General features: G+C 38.5%; 1 protein-coding gene across 1 annotated transcript in view; it reads right to left on the bottom strand.

The window, feature by feature from the left end:
* Window positions 1-7,963: 7,963 nt before the first annotated feature.
* Window positions 7,964-18,495, bottom strand: part of MRPS31 (mitochondrial ribosomal protein S31) — a 33,751-nt gene continuing 23,219 nt past the window's right edge. The window contains exon 7 of the mRNA XM_035003489.1: window positions 7,964-8,264. Coding sequence (XP_034859380.1) covers window positions 8,035-8,264 — 230 coding nt within the window. The 3' untranslated portion in view covers window positions 7,964-8,034. The remainder of the gene's footprint in view (window positions 8,265-18,495) is intronic.

Genomic DNA, 18,495 nt, shown 5'->3' with positions numbered 1-18,495 from the left:
ATATATATATTTAATGTTTTATTTATTCATGAGAGTCAGAGAGAGAGAGAGAGAGGCAGAGGCAGAGGGAGAAGCAGGCTCCCCGCCTAGCAGGGAGCCCGATGTGGGACTCGATTCCAGGACCCCGGGATCATGACCTGAGCCGAAGGCAGACGCTTAACCATCTGAGCCACCCAGGCGCCCGACATGGTGTTATATTACATGCATTCTTCTGCAACTTATTTTCCATGCAACATTGTTTCTGAAATCATCTGTGTTGTTGTGTATAGCTAGCTCCATTTGAATGATTTTCACTTGGGCAGAGCGTTGCATTGCATAAATAAGCTACAGTCAATCAGTTCTCTGGGTGATGGGCACTTTCTCCCCCGATTTATACCACTTCGAACAGTTTTTTTCCCCACCTTTTTTTTTTTTTAAGATTTTATTTATTCATTTGACAGAGAGAGACACAGCGGGAGAGGGAACATAAGTAGGGGGAGTAGGAGAGGGAGAAGCAGGCTTCCCGCCGAGCACGGAGCCTTATGCAGGGCTCGATCCTAGGACCCTGGGATCATGACCTGAGCCGAAGGCAGACGCTTAACGACTGAGCCACCCAGGCGCCCCTCACATTTTTTTTTTAAGTAAGTTCTATGCCCAATGTGGGGCTTGAACTCACGACCTTGACATCAACAGTCACACGTTCTATTGATAGAGCCAGCAAGGTGTCCCTGCTTTGAACAGTTTTATACATGCCTCTCAGCACATATTTGCAAGGGTTTCTTTGGGCGTATACTCCAGGAGCAGGATTGATTGTTTATAAGGTTCTATAATTATATATGTGAAAACTATTTATATACACAAAATTATATGTATTTATATTATATATTTATATATACATTTACATCTGTATAAATGTATAATTAAATGTTACATGTATAATTATGTTATATATTTACATATGTATATTATGTATTATAAATATATAATTATGTAATTCCAAAAGTGGTTGCCAGTTTTCACTCCCACCAACAGTGTATAAAGGATATTGCCTTTTAATTGTTCACCCATCTAAAGAATATACAAATGGTATCATAATATGGTTTTATTTTGCATTTCCCTGAACATTCTTTCATATGTTTATTAGCTATTTATATATTTTCTCCTATGAAATGAAATGTCTGCCTTTGTCTTTTGACTATATTCTTTCAGCTGGTTTATTTCCCTCTATTTGATTTTTAGGAGTTCTTTATATATTCTATATACAGATTATTTGGTGATTATATGTAAAGCATTTATCTTCATGTTTGCTGCTTATCTTTGCACTCTTGGCACTGCCTTTTTTAATTCAAAGTTCTAAATTTTGGGGCGCCTGGGTGGCTCAGTCGTTAAGCGTCTGCCTTCGGCTCAGGTCATGATCCCAGGGTCCTGGGATCGAGCCCCGCGTCAGGCTCCCTGCTCTGTGGGAAGCCTGCTTCTCACTCTCCCACTCCCCCTGCTTGTGTTCCCTCTCTCGCTGTGTCTCTCTCTGTCAAATAAATAAATAAAATCTTAAAAAATAATAATAAAGTTTAAAAAATTTTTTTTAAAAGTTCTAAATTTTAACAAATTTATGAATCTTTTCCTTAGAGATTGTGCTTTTTGATATTTTAAATCCTTATCTATGCCAGAGCTGTAAAGATATTTTTGTTTTAAATATTTTAAATTTTATCTTTCTCACTGAATAATTGAATTGGATTTTTCTGTATAGCATGAAGTAAACAATTTCCTCTTTTCCTTCATATGGATAACCCATTGTCCTGAAACCATTCGTGGAATATCTCTTTTCCCATCGACTGCCAATGCCAACTTTGTCATGCATCTGGTTTCCATAAACTGTTGGCTCTATTTCTGTGTTCTCTATTCTATTCCACAAATTTATTTAGCTATCCCTGTGAGCAATGTTCTGCTGTCTACTAATTATAGCTTTTTGATAAGTCTCGATAGCTTTCAAATCGAGACAACTCCCTCACCTCATCTTGTGTTCTTTTTCAAGAGCATTTTGGCTCTTCTTGGTTGCTTCCCCCTATAATTTTATCATAAATTTGTGAAGCTCTATGAAAAACCTTGTTGGGACTCTGAATGAAATTGCATTAAATCTATAGATAAATTTGGGAAGAATCAAATCTTTATAATATTGAGTCTTCTTATCCATGAACTTTTTATCCATCTACTTACTTAAATCTTTTTATTATTATTATTATTATTATTATTATTATTATTATTATTATTATAACTTAAGTAGGCTCCATGCACAATGTGGGGCTCAAACTCCCAACCCTGAGATCAAGAGTCTCATGCTCTACTGACTGAGCCAGCCAGGCACCCCTTTTTTCATTACTTTTTACTACTATGTTTCATTAAAGTTTTAAGAGGTTTTCTTCACAAACATCCTAAATATCTTCCATTAAGATTTTGTTCAGTTATATATATATATATTTTAAGATTTTATTTATTTATTTGAGAGAGAGAATGAGAGAGAGAGCACATGAGAGGGGGGAGAGTCATGCGGGACTCGATTCTGGGACTCCAGGATCATGACCTGAGCCGAAGGCAGTCGCCCAACCAACTGAGCCACCCAGGCACCCTGTTCAGTTATATTTTTGCTGCTACTATGAACAGTATCTTATAAATCATCTTTTATCTGTCGCTGGTGTATAGAAATGCAGTTGCAAACTTGCTAAATTCTCTCATTCTTATAATTTATAGATTATTTTTTTCTACATAATCATAGACTCTAAAAACGACAATTTTGTTTTTCTATTTCTGTATCAGTTTTCTACTGATGTCTAACAAATAACCTCAAACTTAGTGGCTTAAAACAGTATGCACATTATCTCCCAGTTTCTGTGGGTCACTTAACTGGGTCCCCTCTTCAAGGTCTCACAAGGCTGCAATCAAGGAGTCCGCTAGGCTATGTGACTTTCCAGAGCTTGGGGTCCTCTTCCAAGGTTGGTGGCAGAATTCAGTTATTTGAGGCTGTAGAACTGAGATCTCCATTTTGTGGCAGGCTGTCAGACAGGAGTTGCTTTTAGCTCCTGGGGGCCCTGCAGTTCCCTGCCATGTGGCCCATTCATAGGCCTTTTCAAGACATGGCAGCTTCCTCAAAGCCAGTAGAATTCTCACCCCGTTGGCTAACAAGGAGTCTTACATAATGTAATGTAACCACAAGAGTGACTAATTTCATCACTTTTGCCATAGAGCATAACTCAATTGAGGGAGTGACTACCCCATCACCTTTGCCATATTCTATTTGCTAGAAGCAAATCTCAGGTTCTGTCCATACTCAAGGAGAGGATGTGATTCACTGAGGATTACTTTAGGATGAATTTCTAATCCTAATAGCTTTTATATATGTTTTTTCTTGCTACACTACATAGGTTAGGCCCCCAGGATAATTTTTTTTTTAAAGATTTTTATTTTTTTATTTGAGAGAGACACAGAGAGAGAGAGAGAGCATGAGCAGAGAGAGGGAGAAGCAGAATCCCCGCTGAACTGGGAGCCTGATGCGGGGCTCCATCCCAGGACCCTGAGATCATGACCTGAGCTGAAGACAGACGCTTAACCCACTGAGCCACCCAGGTGACCCCCTTTTTTAAGATTTTATTTGAGAGCAAGTGAGAGAGCGAGCAATCACGTGCGTGCGTGAGTGAGGGGAGGGGCAGGGTGGAGGGAGAGTGAGAGGGGGAGAATCCCAAGCAGACTCGTGCTGAGCACGGAGCCTATGCGGGACTCCCATCTCATGACCTTGACATCATGACCTGAGCTGGAACCAAGAGTCAGATGCTTAACCCAGGCGCACCTCCACCCCAACCCCCGCCAGTATAATGTTGAAAAGAAATGTGGTCTACTTACCATCTTAAGGAAATGGCACCATGATTCACCAAAGTAAGACGTTTGCTATAGGTTTTTTTGTAAATGCCATTTATCAGGTTAAGGGGGCTCTACTCCAAGTTTTCTAAGATTTTTTAAATTATTATAAATGGCTGCTGAATTTTATCAAAACTTTTTTCTGCCTTTTTTTTTTGAGAGAGAGACAGAGCATGCGTGGACGAGCGTGGTAGGAGGAGCAAAGGGTGAGAGAATCTTAAGAAGGCTCCCACGTGGGGCTCGATTGCACGACACTGAGATCCTGACCTGAGCCAAAACCAAGAGTCAGAAGTTTAACCAGCTGAGCCACCCAGGCACCCCTGCATTCTTTAATTCTCTTTTCTCCATTGTTAAACCTCCCTTGCATTCTAGGAATAAACTCCGTTTGACTGTGGTTTCTTTCCTATTCTTTGCTGGATTTAGTTTGCTATGTTGTTTTCCATTTTTCAAATGTGCCTTCATGATTACGATTAACCTTTGTGAATTCTAGTCTCTTGAAATTAATTTGGGGTTTGTTTGCACTTTTTCTGTGCTTTAGAATAATTTGTATAAGATTAGAATTACTTGGGCGCCTGAGTGGCTCAGTTGGTTAAGTGACTGCCTTCGGCTCAGGTCATGATCCTGGAGTCCCGGGATCGAGTCCCGCATCGGCCAGCAGGGAGTCTGCTTCTCCCTCTGACCCTCCTCCCTCTCATGCTCTCTCTATCTCATTCTCTCTGTCTCAAATAAATAAATAAAATCTTTAAAAAAAAAAAAAAGATTAGAATTACTTTCCTTCTGAATGCTTAGAACTCGCCTGACAAATAGTCTGAAATTGAGTTTTCTTTCTGGGAAGATTTTTTTTTTTTTTTTAAGTTACCTCTATGCTGGAACTCATGACCCCTGAGATCAAGAGTTGCACGCTCTACCAATTGAGCCAGTCAGGTGCCCCTTTCTGGGAAGATTTTTAAAATAGAGATCTGATTTCTTTGTTATTAAATTATCATTAAAAAAAATCCCTAATAATGTCTTTCAGACTATTTTTTTCTGATATGAATATAGCCACAACCGATTAACACTTGTCCATTTTTTCCCTTTATTTCCAAACTTCTGGTATTCCTGTTTTAGCTGTGCCTCTACCAAACAGCCTTATCACTTGACGTTTTAAAAAATTCATCCTGGGTTCCTGGGTGGCTCAGTAGGTTAAGCATCTGCCTTTGGCTCAGGTCATGATCCCAGGGTCCTGGCATGGAGCCCCGTGTCCAGCTCACTGCTCATCGGGGAGTCTGTTTCTCCCTCTACTCTTCCCCCACTGCTCGTGATCTCTCTCTCAAATAAATAAAGTCTTTAAAAATAAATAAAAATCGGGGTGCCTGGATGGCTCAGTCAGTTGAGCATCTGCCTTCAGCTCAGATCATGATCCCAGGGTCCTGGGATCGAGTTCTGCATCGGGCTCCCTGCTTAACAGAGAGTCTGCTTCTCCCCCTTCCTCTGCCCCTGCCCCCTGCTCATGCTCCCTCTCTCTCTCAAAATCTTTAAAAAAATAACAATAAAAAATGCATCCTCACATAACCTATTATTGTCATATATTTTAATCACTCCTATAAGACATTTTATTATTTATAATTAACTTACATATTTACCTCTTTCTTTGCTCACTATTTCTTCTTATATTTCATACCTTAAATTTGGGATTATGTCCTTTTCGCTTAAAGCACATTTTTAGGATTGGAATGGTCTGCTGCTAGCCAACTACTTTTATCTGACAAATGTATTTAACCCTCATTTTTTAATTTTCTTTTTTTTAAGATTTTATTTATTTGAGAGAGAGAAAAAAAAACAGCATGAGAGGGGAGAGGGTCAGAGGGAGAAGCAGGCTCCCCACCGAGCCAGAGGCCTGATGTGGGACTTGATCCCAGGACTCCAGGATCATGACCAGAGCTGAAGGCAGTCACTTAACCAACTGAGCCACCCAGGCGCCCACCCTCATTTTTTTTTTAAGATTTTATTTGAGAGACAGAGAGAGCGAGAGAGTGAGCGTGCATTAGTGGGGGCAGGGAGGGGCAGAGGGAGAGGGAGAATTATGGGATCGAGTCCCACAGATGTTATACTTTAAAAAAAAAAATTTTTTTTTTTTTTAAAGATTTTATTTATTTATTTGACAGAGAGAGAGATAGCGAGAGCAGGAACACAAGCAGGGGGAGTGGGAGAGGGAGAAGCAGGCTTCCTGCCGAGCAGGGAGCCCGATGTGGGACTCGATCCCAGGACCCTGGGATCATGACCTGAGCCGAAGGCAGACGCTTAACGACTGAGCCACCCAGGCGCCCTAAAAAAAAAAAAATTTTTTTAAGTGGTTCTCAATGCCCAACATGGGGCTTGAACTCATGACTCTGAGATGAAGAGTTAATGCTCTACCAACTGAGCCAGCCAGGTGCCTAATGAATGTTACCTTCTTGTATCAATCTTTACCTCTCTTCCATATTTCTCTTTTCTTTTCTGCACTACATATGGATTAAGTAGGGTTCACACTAGGCATTTTTTTTTAAGTAGGTTCAACACTCTTGACCCTGAGATCAAGACCTGAGCTTAGATCAAGAGTTGGATGCTTAATTGACTGAGCCACCCAAGTGCCCCTATATGGATTTCTTTAGATCTACTTTCGTGTCTAATCTGTTGTTACACTCCCTCAATTTTTTTTTCCAAAATATAGTCACTTTTATTGTCTCCTGCTCTATATTTTACTCTATCTTAAATATAGTTCAAAGTATATGATAAGCCCAATATTTATTTGAGGGGGGAGATCTCAAGCAGGCTCCACACTCAGGGCAGAGCCAGACACGGGGCTTGATCTCACGACCCCGATATGATGACCTGAGCTGAAATCAAGACTCGGATGCTTAACTGACTGAACCACCCAGATGCCCCAAGCCCAATATTTAAAGGTTTTATGAGTCTGCTTCTGTCCAATCACACTGTTTTATTTCCTCATGTGTTTTGTAATTTGAATTCTGAGTTGATGGTAGGTTCCTTCATATGATTTTCATTTGCTTATGCCAGGGGCCTAAAAAACTACTAGCCTACGGCCACTGTAAACTAAATTCCTGTTCTGAGTTTTTTAGAATCTTCATTCCGTTGAGTTGTATGAATTCGAGTCACATTGCTAAGCACCATAATAGAAAATAAATAGTTCTAACTTTGGCACAAAGACCTAAAGGACTAGAGGGGTTAGAATAAGCCACTTCTTTTTTTTTTTTTTTAAAGATTTTATTTATTTATTTGACAGAGAGACACAGCGAGAGAGGGAACACAAGCAGGGGGAGTGGGAGAGACAGAAGCAGGCTTCCCACCGAGCAGGGAGCCCGATGAGGGACTCGATCCCGGGACCGTGGGATCATGACCTGAGCCGAAGGCAGATGCTTAATGACTGAGCCACCCAGGAACCCCTAAGCCACTTATTTCTACAAGGTTACTCCTTGTTGGTGACCCAGACTTAGACAAGGGTAGTTAATTTAGGGTGAAATATATAAAGGTATATAAATATGTATATATACAAATATATAAAAATATATGTGTATAATATAGTCAGCGCATATAAACCTGTCTATAAATCATCTCAACTGTTATAGCACTCTGATGTCATCAGATATGTGGCTAATAATTATATTTCAAAGTACAGTCACTGAAAAGAAAAAGATTAGAAGAAGTTGTCTTAAACTTACTACTAACTCTAAATATTCTTCTTGTTAAGAATTACTAGTTGCATCTGTGAATGTTGACAACTTTTCTCCATGCAAGAATATTCTTCATTGGGCGCCTGGGTGGCTCAGTTGGCTATGCGACTGCCTTCGGCTCAGGTCATGGTCCCGGGGTCCTGGGATCGAGTCCCACATCGGGCTCCCGGCTCAGCGGGAAGCCTGCTTCTCCCTCTCCCACTCCCCCTGCTTGTGTTCCTGCTCTCGCTGTCTCTGTCTCTGTCAAATAAATAAATAAAATCTTTAAAAAAAAAAAAAAATTCTTCAGTTACCATTATATACTTTTAAGCAATTTAACATTTATACCATTCACATCAGATGTAATAATTAACACAACATAGGAAAACTTCTAGTAAAATTATTTTATTTAGTTATAATATCCATCACCAACAGCTTGAAATAAAAATTTTCATGGTCTTCAATTGAACTGTATGCCACTTTCTTTTAGAATGTCTTGTTTTTCATTAAAATAATTTCTAAACCACTCTATGTGTTCAATCTTCTGTTTAACACTCAGGTATGGGTTTTTGGAAAGGCCACAGGTCACCAGCTCCATGAAGTGGCGAATGGGTCCTTGTTTTGGAAAATCTTTCAGGTGTTTATCCAGAAATACATGTTCATGAAATTCTGAACCATCATCATCAAAACCTAGGAAATGAGATAAAATACATTACAATTTTGATGTAAAACCTCTATTGTAAAATTAACATTAATGAGTATTACAGTTAAAGCCATGAACTTTGGAGTTAGATCTAGGTTTGCCTGCCAATTTACTAATTGTCTGGGCAAATTAACCTGAGCATCACGTATAAAATGAGGCTTCCTTTGGTTTCTGTAAAGATTACAAAGACACAAAACTTATAAAACTCTTATAATGCTTAGCACATTATAAATGTTCAAAGTGTAGCAGCAGTTACTGCTAATGAAAACTTCAATTCTAAAGCAACCACTAAGAAAACTATACAAACTACACTAAAAAAAATTATATAAATAAAACAAAATAGAATCTTAAAACATGTTCAAGCAGCCCACAGGAAGCCAAAGGGGAAAAAAAAGGAATGAGAAATGGAGAAAATGAACAGAAAACAAGTAATAAAATAGGTGATTTAAGTCCTAATAAATCAGTAATTGCTTCAAATGTAAATGGTCTAAATATACCAATCAAAAGACAGAGATTGCAGAGTGAATATAAAAACATCCAACTATATGCTTTCTTTTTTTTAAAGATTTTATTTATTTATTTATTTGACAGAGAGAGACACAGCGAGAGAGGGAACACAAGCAGGGGGAGTGGGAGAGGGAGAAGCAGGCTTCCCGCGGAGCAGAGAGCCTGATATGGGACTCGATCCCAGGACCCTGGGACCATGACCTGAGCCGAAGGCAGTTGCTCAACAACTGAGCCACCCAGGCGCCCCCAACTATATGCTTTCTATATGAAACTCACTTCAAACACTTCAAACATAGGAAGGTTGAAAATAAAAGGAGAAAAATATATCTTGTTAACATTAATTAAAAAAAAAGAAAGCATGAGTGGTTATATGATTATCAGACAAAACAGACTTCAGAGCAAAAAAAAATTACTAGGGAGAAAGAAAAACATTACATAATAAAAGGGTCAATCCACCAAGAAGACATAGTGATGTGAATTACGTATGCACCGAACAATAGAGTTTCTAAATACGTGAAGAAAAAAATGATAGAAATAAAAAAGAAACAGAAAAACCCACAATTATAGTGGGGATTTCAACAGTCCATTGTCAGCAATTTCAAGAACTACCAGGTGGAAAATTAGCCAAGATAAAGAAGAACTGAACAATATCAACAAACATTATCAAACTGACGTCTACAGAACACTCCACCAAACTATTTCAGAATACAAATTCTTTTCAAGCATTAATGGAACATTCACCTAGCTGGACCACATCCTGGGTCACAAACTGCAACACATTTAAAATAACTGGAGTAACACATAGTACATTCTCAGACCATAATGGAATCAAACTAGAAATCAGTAACAGAAAGACAATAGGAAACAGTTAAAATTAAACAATATACTTAAAAAACACTCAGAATTGCCATGAAAATGAAAACACAACAAATCAAAATTCGTGGCTAAAGCAGTGCTAAGAGGGATACATACAGTACTAAATGAATACATAAGAGGAAAAGTCTCAAATCAATAATCTAAGTTCCCACCTCAAGAACCTAGCAAAAGAGCAAAATAATCCCAAAGGAAGCAAAGGAAGGAAATAATAAAGATAACATCCAAAGTCAGTAAAATTGAAAATAGAAAAATAGAGAAAAATCAAGGAAACCAATACTAGTTCTTTAAAAAAAAAAAAAAATCAGTGAAATCAATAAATCTCTATTAAGTCTGATAAAGAAAAAAGGAGAAGAATGAAACAGGAATGAAAAGGGGGTTATCGCTATAAATCCTGAAACCATCAGAGGCATCATAAGGGAATACCACAAACAACTATACACTAAAATACTCAACAACTTAAAAAAAAAAAAAAAAAGGACAACTTAAAGAAAATCCACTAAAGGACCAAAATTCAAATCAAATAGGTAACTTGAACTATCTCGTAACTATTAAAGAAAAGGAATTTGTAGTTTAAAAGGTCTCAAAAGAGAAATCCCTCAGCCCAGATGGCTTCACTTGAGAATTTTATTTAACACTGAAAGAAAACAAACACCAGCTTTACACAATCTCTTCTGGAAACTAGAACAAAGAACACTCCTAACTCATGTTATAAGGCCAGTATTACCTTGTTACCAAACCCGACAAAGACACAACCACAAAACAAATAAATTGAGAGAGAGAGAGAACTACAACCCATTATCTCTCATGAACTTAGAGGCAAAAACTTTAAACAAGATTAGCAAACAAACTCAACAATGTATAAAAAGATTTATATACCAAGATCAAGTGGGACTTAGACCAGGTGTGCAGGGATGGTGCAACATTTGAAAATCAATGTAATCCACCATATCAACAGGTTGAAGAAGAAAAGTCCTATGATATAACACCCATTTTTTTTTTAAGATTTTATTGATTTATTTGAGAGAGAGAGAGCACAAGAAGGGAGAGGGGCAGAGGGAGAAGGATTCCCAGATGAGCAGGGAGCCTGACTCGGGGTCCAGTCGTAGGACCCTGGGATCACGACCTGAGCCAAAAGCAGACACTTAACTGACTGAGCCACCCAGGCACCCCACAACACCCATTTTTGATAAAAATTCTCACGAAGTTAGAAAAAAAGAAAAACTACTTCAACCTCATAAAGAGCATCTACAAAAAATCTATAGCTAATATCATACTTGATGCTGAAAGACTGAAGGCTTTTTCCCTAAGTTCCTGAACAAGACAACAAAGTCAGCTCTTACTTACCACTTTTACTCAACACAGTACTAAAAATTTTAGCCACTGCAATGAGGGAGGAAGAAAAGGCATACAGATGGCAAAGGAAGAAATAGAACTACCCCTATTTGTAGATGACATGTTTGTCTACATAGAAAATCCCAAAGAATCTACAAAAAAAAAACCCTCCTAGAACTAACTAGTCAGTTCAGTAAGGTTACATGATACAAGATCAACACAAAAAAATCACTCACATTTCTAATTACATTTAAACTGGAAAACTCAACACACTAAGATATTCTCTCCAAACTGATCTATATGTTTAATGTACTTCCTATCAAAATCTCAGTAAAGTTTTGCCACCAAGTTTATTCTAAAATTTACATGGAAAGGCGAAAGTTGTAGAATATTACAACAATCTTGGAAGAGAAGAACAAAATGGGAGCAATAATGCTAAGACTTAGCTAAGAAATAGCTACACTCATCAAAAGTGTGTATTGACAGAGGGACAGACACATAGATTGATGGGACAAAAGGGAGGGCCCAGAAATAGACTGTTAGGGACCCCTCAAAATCGATAGGTTGAGGTCCCAACCCCAATGTGACTATATTTAGAGATAGGACCTTTAAGAAGGTAATTAAGGTTAAATGAAGTTGCAACAGTGGAGTCCGGATGGACTGGTGCCCTTATAAGAAGAGGAAGAAACACAAGGAGCACCCACAGAAGAAAAGATCACATGAAGACACAACAAAAAGGCAAACATCTACAAACCACGAAGAGAGGCCTCAGGAAAAATAAAACCTGCTGGCACCTTGACCTTGGGCCTTCAAGCCTCCAGAACTGTCAGAAAATTAATCTGTTCAAGCCACCCAGTCTGTGGTTTTTTGTTATGGCAGCCCTAGCAGAGTAATACAGACCCACACAAATGTGCCCAATTTTTAAAAAATATTTTATTTCTTTGACAGAGAGAGAGAGACAGACAGACAGAGAGCACAAGCAGGCAGAGCGGCAGAGGGAGAGGCAGGCTCCTCACTGAGCAGGAAGTTCAACGTGGGACTCGATCCCAGGATCCCAGGATCATGAGCCAAAGGCAGACACTCAACTGACTGAGCCACCCAGGTGCCCCAAATGTGCCCAAACTTTTAAACAAAGGTGCAAAGAATTCAATGAAGAAAGGATAGTCTTTCTGACAAATCATGCCAGAGCAAGTGGATATCTATTGACACACACACAGAAAGAACTTCAACCTAAACCTCATACCTCATATAAATTAACCCCAAATGGATCATGAATTTAAATGTAAAACTATAGGGGAGCCTGGGTGGCTCAGTCAGTTAAACGTGCTTGTGTCCTACTCCCCCTGCTTGTGTTCCCTCTCTCGCTGTCTCTCTCTGTCAAATAAATACAATCTTTAAAAAAAAAATTAAAGATTTAAAAAAAATAAACGTAAAACTATAGATTTTACAGAAAAAAACACAGCGGAGTGCCACTTGGCTGGCTCAGTCAGTAGAGCGTGGGACTCCTGATCTTGGTTGGGGTTGTGAGTTCAAGCCCATGCTGGGTGTAGGGAATGCTTAAAAATAAAATCTTAAAAAAGAAAAAAAGAAAAAGAAAAAAACAGGAAAATATTCCAGTTCAAAGCTGGCAAAGAATTTGACACTAAAAGTACCATCCATAAAAGGAAAAACTGGACTCCATCAAAATTAAAAACTTTTGCTCTGTGAAAGACTCTGTTAAGAGGATGAAAAGACAAACTACAGACTGGGAGAAAATATCTGCAAACTATTTTTTTTTTCTTTTTTTTTAGAGAAAGAGAGCCGGGGAGGAGCACAGGGAGAGGGGGAAAGAGAGAATCTTAAGCAGGCTCCATGCCCAGCACAGAGGGCGATTTGGGGCTCGATCTCACAACCGAGATCAAGACCTGAGCTGCAACCAAGAGTCAGATACTTAACTGACTGAGCCACTCAGGCACCCCAATGCAAACCAAATACTCAATAAAGGTCTAGTGTCTGGAATATATTCAAAAAAACTCTCAAAGCTCTACAGTAAGAAAACCAGACAATCCAATTAGAGAATGGTCAAAAATAGCACCGAGGACCATAGGGGAAGGGAGGGAAACCTGAAGGGGCAGAAATCAGAGAGGGAGACGAACCATGAGAGACTATGGACCCCGGAAAACAAAGTGAGGATTTCAGAGGGGAGGGGGTAACAGGGTGATGGGTATTAAGGAGGGCACATGTGGTGATGAGCACTGGGTGTTATACCTAACTAACGAATCGTCGAACACTACATCAAAAACTAATGATGTACTACACAGTGGCTAACTGAACATACTAAAAAAAAAAAAGAGAATGGGCAAAAAAACCAAGAACAAACATTTCATTGAAGAAGATATACAGATGGCAAACACACACAAGAAAAACAAGGTCAACCTCTCTAGCCATTAGGGAAATGCAGATTAAAACCACAATGAGCTATCAATACACATCTATCAGAATGTAAACACATCTAAAAGAAAAATAGTGCCAACATCAAATGTTGGTGAGAACGAGAAGCTAGATGGTTCACACATTGCTGGTGGGAATATAAAATGGCACAGCCACTCTAGAAAACAGTTTGGAAGTTTCTTTAAAAAACTAAACATGCAGGGGATGCCTGGGTGGCTCAGCTGGTTAAGTGTCTGACTTCAGCTCAGGTCATCATCTCAGGGTCCTGGGATCAAGCCCAACAGGCTCCCCCAAACCATCCCATTCCGTGGGGAGTCTGCTTCTCCCTTTCTCTCTCCCTCTGCCCCTCCTCCTGCTCATACATGCGCTCTCTCTTTCTCTCTCTCTCAAATGAATAAATAAAATCTTAAAAAAAACACTAAAACTAAACATGTAGGGCACCTGGTTGGCTCAGTTTAAAAAAACAACAACAAAAAAAACCAAGCCACAAACATACTGATACATGCAACAACATGGATAAATCTCCAGATAATTAATCAGGCTGAGTGAAAAAAAGTTAATTCCCAAAGCTTACACACTGTATGATTCTATTTGTATATACTTCTTGAAATGAAAAAATTAAGAAATGGTGACTGAATTTAGTGATTGCCAGGGATCCAGGACTAAGGGGAGGCAGTGGACGGCAAGCAGGTGTGGTCATAAAAGGGCTCTAAGAGCGCTCTTTGAGGTGATGGAATTGTGTATCTTGACTGTGGTGGTGGTTACGTGAGTCTACGCATGTGATAAAATTGCACAGAACTAAATACGTATGTATAAAGGAGTATTTGTAAAGCTGGTGACATCTGAACGTTTGAAGAACTGTATCAATGCCAATTGCCTGGCTGTAATATCGTACTATGGTTTTGCAGGAAGCAACTATTGGGAGAAAATGGGTAGAAGCTATCCAGGGTATTTATTCTCTCTTCAATGGCATGTGAATCTACAATTATCTCAAAATAAAAGGCTTAAATGCTTTCTACTCACGCTTGCAGTTAGTTTGTATTTACTGAAAGAGATTTTTGTAAAAATTTATTTGGACATTTAAAGATCTATACACTATTTTTATTAAAACTAAAGTAAATAAAATCAAGGTGGTAGATAGACAAATGGCCACAAACATACTGATACATATCACTCCTATGTTTCTAGACATGACCGTTCACAATGTGATTTTGTCATTCTTCCCATAAATGGAGTCTGTTTCTCAGACCCTCGAATTCAGGGTTGGCCAAGTGACCTGCTTTGGTCAATGGGATATTACTCAGAATAGTGCAAACAAAGGCTTGAAAAGTACTTACACATTAATCCTTGCTCTTCCTTGCTGTTAGGAACTCTACTACAGTCATGTGAAGAAGCCCAAGCTAGTGTGTGAGACGATGAGTGACATATAACCCAGTTATCTCCATCTCCCCTGATAAGAGCCAGCACCCACAACCAGACATGTGAGACAAGCCACTCTAGAGGGAACCACCCTCAGCTAAGCTGCCAAAACCAACCGGAAAACCCATAAATTCAGGAACAGTTATAACTTAGTTGTTGTCTTACTAAGTTTTGGGGGTAGCATGTTATGCATCAAAAACTGATACATTTCAAAACGTATTGCACTTACACTTTTTTGGTGGCATATATATGGCTAAAGAATATTCAAGAGCCAAGACTCTGTTAACTGGGTAGTGGTAAAAACATGATTAAATTTAAAGTCAAAGTCAAAGCTAAAATAAAACTTTTATCAATCCAATATATAATAACTACTGCAAAATCTAAGTGGGAATAATGCTACTTAACTGCTCTTACAAATCTCTATGCTGGCAAAGCAAAACAGAAGGGACAAACCAGTTCTTAAAAAAAAAAAAAAAAAAAAACTGGAAAAAAGCTACTTCAAATTGGAAAATAATTTATTATGTTTTATGTGTTAAAACAAAAAACTAATTTTTTATATAAATGAAAAACATAACACTGGAAAGTAAAGTTGTCAACACAGGACACGTCATTTTGTCATTTTCAGTATTACGTTCAGAAACTGGCATGGCTCACCCCTAAAAATAAAACACCTTTCCCCAGGGCGCCTGGGTGGCTCAGTCGTTAAGCGTCTGCCTTCGGCTCAGGTCATGATCCCAGGGTCCTGGGATCGAGTCCCACATCGGGCTCCCTGCTCAGCAGGAAGCCTGCTTCTCACTCTCCCACTCCCCCTGCTTGTGTTCCTGCTCTCACTATCTCTCTCTCTGTCAAATAAATAAATAAAATCTTTAAAAAAAAAAACCACCTTTCCCCAAAAGCATCAAAGTAAATCTTCATGAAGCTATTAGTAGAGAGAGCATGACATTTTATTAATCTTAAAATTTAAAAATAAGAAATATAGAAGGATATTATTGAACTGTAAAGGTTCCAAATTCTAATGCCAGTCTCTTAAAAGTATTCTGAAGTTCCTAAGTGTATATTGAGGAGAGTGATCAAAGTGAGAAAGTTTCCACAGTTCCTTTCCTGTTTTTCATTCAGATAACAATTGCCTCAAGGAGCTGGAAATGAGATACCTCCCTTTCCCACCCTGAAGCATCAATAATACGTACAGTGTATATGGAAACTTGTCACATTTATCTCCCTAACGCGACCAAAAGACATGGTTTTTTTCCCTTTCGTAAAAATTAAACTTTCTCAAAACCCAGGTCAAATTTAAGATAAATTTCTTTGGAGTTTGGACATTCAAAATTTTGATGAACTGAAGTGTTTTATTGTTGATGACAATGTACACTAACCCTTACTTTTTGGTTACCCTATTTGGTGGTTCCTAGAAAATACATATCCTCACTAATAGTTTAAGATTTCAGATCCTTGCAGCATAGTAAAACCCCCTCATATATATTGTTGTTGTAGGAAGTAGGAACAGGGATGATGACGGCTGATGATGCTTTACTTGTATAACCTCACTTGTTTTTCAGAAGAATCCCATAAAATAAATCCTATATTCATCCCCATCATTTCATAGACAGGGGAAGTGAGGCTTAGTGAGATTAAGCATATAACTCATTCAAAACTTGAACCCCTAACCACTATTTCTCCTAAATAAAGTCACATGTTGGGGCACCTGGGTGGTTCAGTCGGTTAAGCGTCTGCCTTCGGCTCAGGTCATAATCCCGGAGTTCCGGGATCAAGCCCAGCATCAGGCTCCCTGCTCAGCGGGAGTCTGCTGCTCCCTCTGCCCCTCAACCCGCTCATGCTCTCTCTCTCAAATAAATAAATAAAATCTTAAAAAAAAAAGTCACATGTTATTCTACCTCAATATCGGGTTTTAGAGCCATGTTTTTAACTATGAGGACTTAGAACACTCAAGTTTCATCAAATAAGGAAATCTTTCCTTAATATTCTGTATTACACTGTATTCTGTTAACTTTTTCTCCTTTTAAAATTCTGTGTTCATACAGAGGGAAATGAACTAACATTTATTTACATGTATTATATGCCAAGAACTGTGCTGAGCAACTCACATAACTTTATCTTAGTTCTTACATTCTCCCAATGAGGTATCTTTAATTTTATAGATGTGGAAACTCATCTGGTTTTTTAACCTCTAGAGGTTAGTATCCTCAAAGGCAAATGGCTAATCACCAAGAGAGCTGGATCTGTACTCTGGTTTGCACAACTGAAAAGTCCTTGGGCTTTTTTCCCACCTTTCTCTGATACCTACCAGAGTATGGAAAGCATAATACTTTGAGAAATGTACATGTTATGTAACAGATAAAACACAACAACACAGCATCCTTTATTACTGCATATACTGTACAAAACCACAAAATATTCAGATTTTATTAAAGGAATTATCAGTCTCTAAAGTTTTCCTATACAAAGTAATACTATATGAACATATAAGACAAAATATTTCTGATATTTAAGCTTCCATTCCACCTATTAATCCAAAAAATGAAAGATTATAAAAAAATAAAATGTTATAGTGACATCATAATATTACAAAGGTTAAAATGTGGACTATATTTTCCTAAGACTTACTGAGGTGTTTACAATTCCTAGCAAACTGTACCATAAAAATAAATGAATCTCTTCTAATTGAAAATACACCTGGGCGCCTGGGTGGCTCAGTTGTTTAAGCGACTGCCTTCGGCTCAGGTCATGATCCTGGAGTCCCTGGATCGAGTCCCACATCGGGCTCCCTGCTCGGCAGGGAGCCTGCTTCTGCCTCTGACCCTCCTCCCTCTCATGCTCTCTGTCTCTCATTCTCTCTGTCTCAAATAAATAAATAAAATAAAATAAAAGAAAAGAAAAGAAAAGAAAATACACCTAAAATGTTTAGCTAATGATAACATTAAAAAAAGCATAAAAATAAATAGCATAGTAATACTGTTTTCCTTTTGAGTGAGGAAGAAGTAACATCTCCAGAATAATCTTCAGGAAAGTAGATAATAGCATGTAATAGTTCGAAGAACCTAGGTATGCAGCCGGAGGTCCAAAAAAAAATTTTTTTTTTTATAATTTTTTTTAATGTTTTATTTATTTATTCATGAAAGTCAGAGAGAGAGAGAGAGGCAGAGGCAGAGGGAGAAGCAGGCTCCCCGCCCAGCAGGGAGCCCGATGCGGGACTCGATCCCGGAACTCCGGGATTATGACCTGAGCCGAAGGCAGACGCTTAACCATCTGAGCCACCCAGGCGCCCCTGGTCCAAAAAATTTTGAAGCCTTCTAACGTTTTTGCTTTGAATAGCTTTCAACTCCAAGAACCTTTCATCTCATTAATGCAATAGTTTTATGAGTAAAAGATAACCAGCATAAAACTTTCAGAGTTGTAATGTTCTCCAAAATTGAAATATAATCTCATACGCAGGATTTAATATATGAGAAGATTTTCCAGGTAATCTGCTTAGCAATTAGTAACTATCATCATTTGCAGTCAACACTTTCATGTCACGTAGAAATTCATGATGCATTTCTGCCATATAACTTTACTTCCTTTTTAAATTTTTATTATTTTTAAGTAGACTCCATGCTCAGCGCAGAGCCCAACACGGGCCTGAACTCATGACCATGA

Source organism: Mirounga leonina, unplaced genomic scaffold (assembly GCF_011800145.1).
Source record: "Mirounga leonina isolate KUSES-001 unplaced genomic scaffold, KU_Mleo_1.0 Mir_127, whole genome shotgun sequence".
NCBI lineage: Eukaryota > Metazoa > Chordata > Mammalia > Carnivora > Phocidae > Mirounga > Mirounga leonina.
This window is presented reverse-complemented; position numbering and strand designations above follow the sequence as displayed.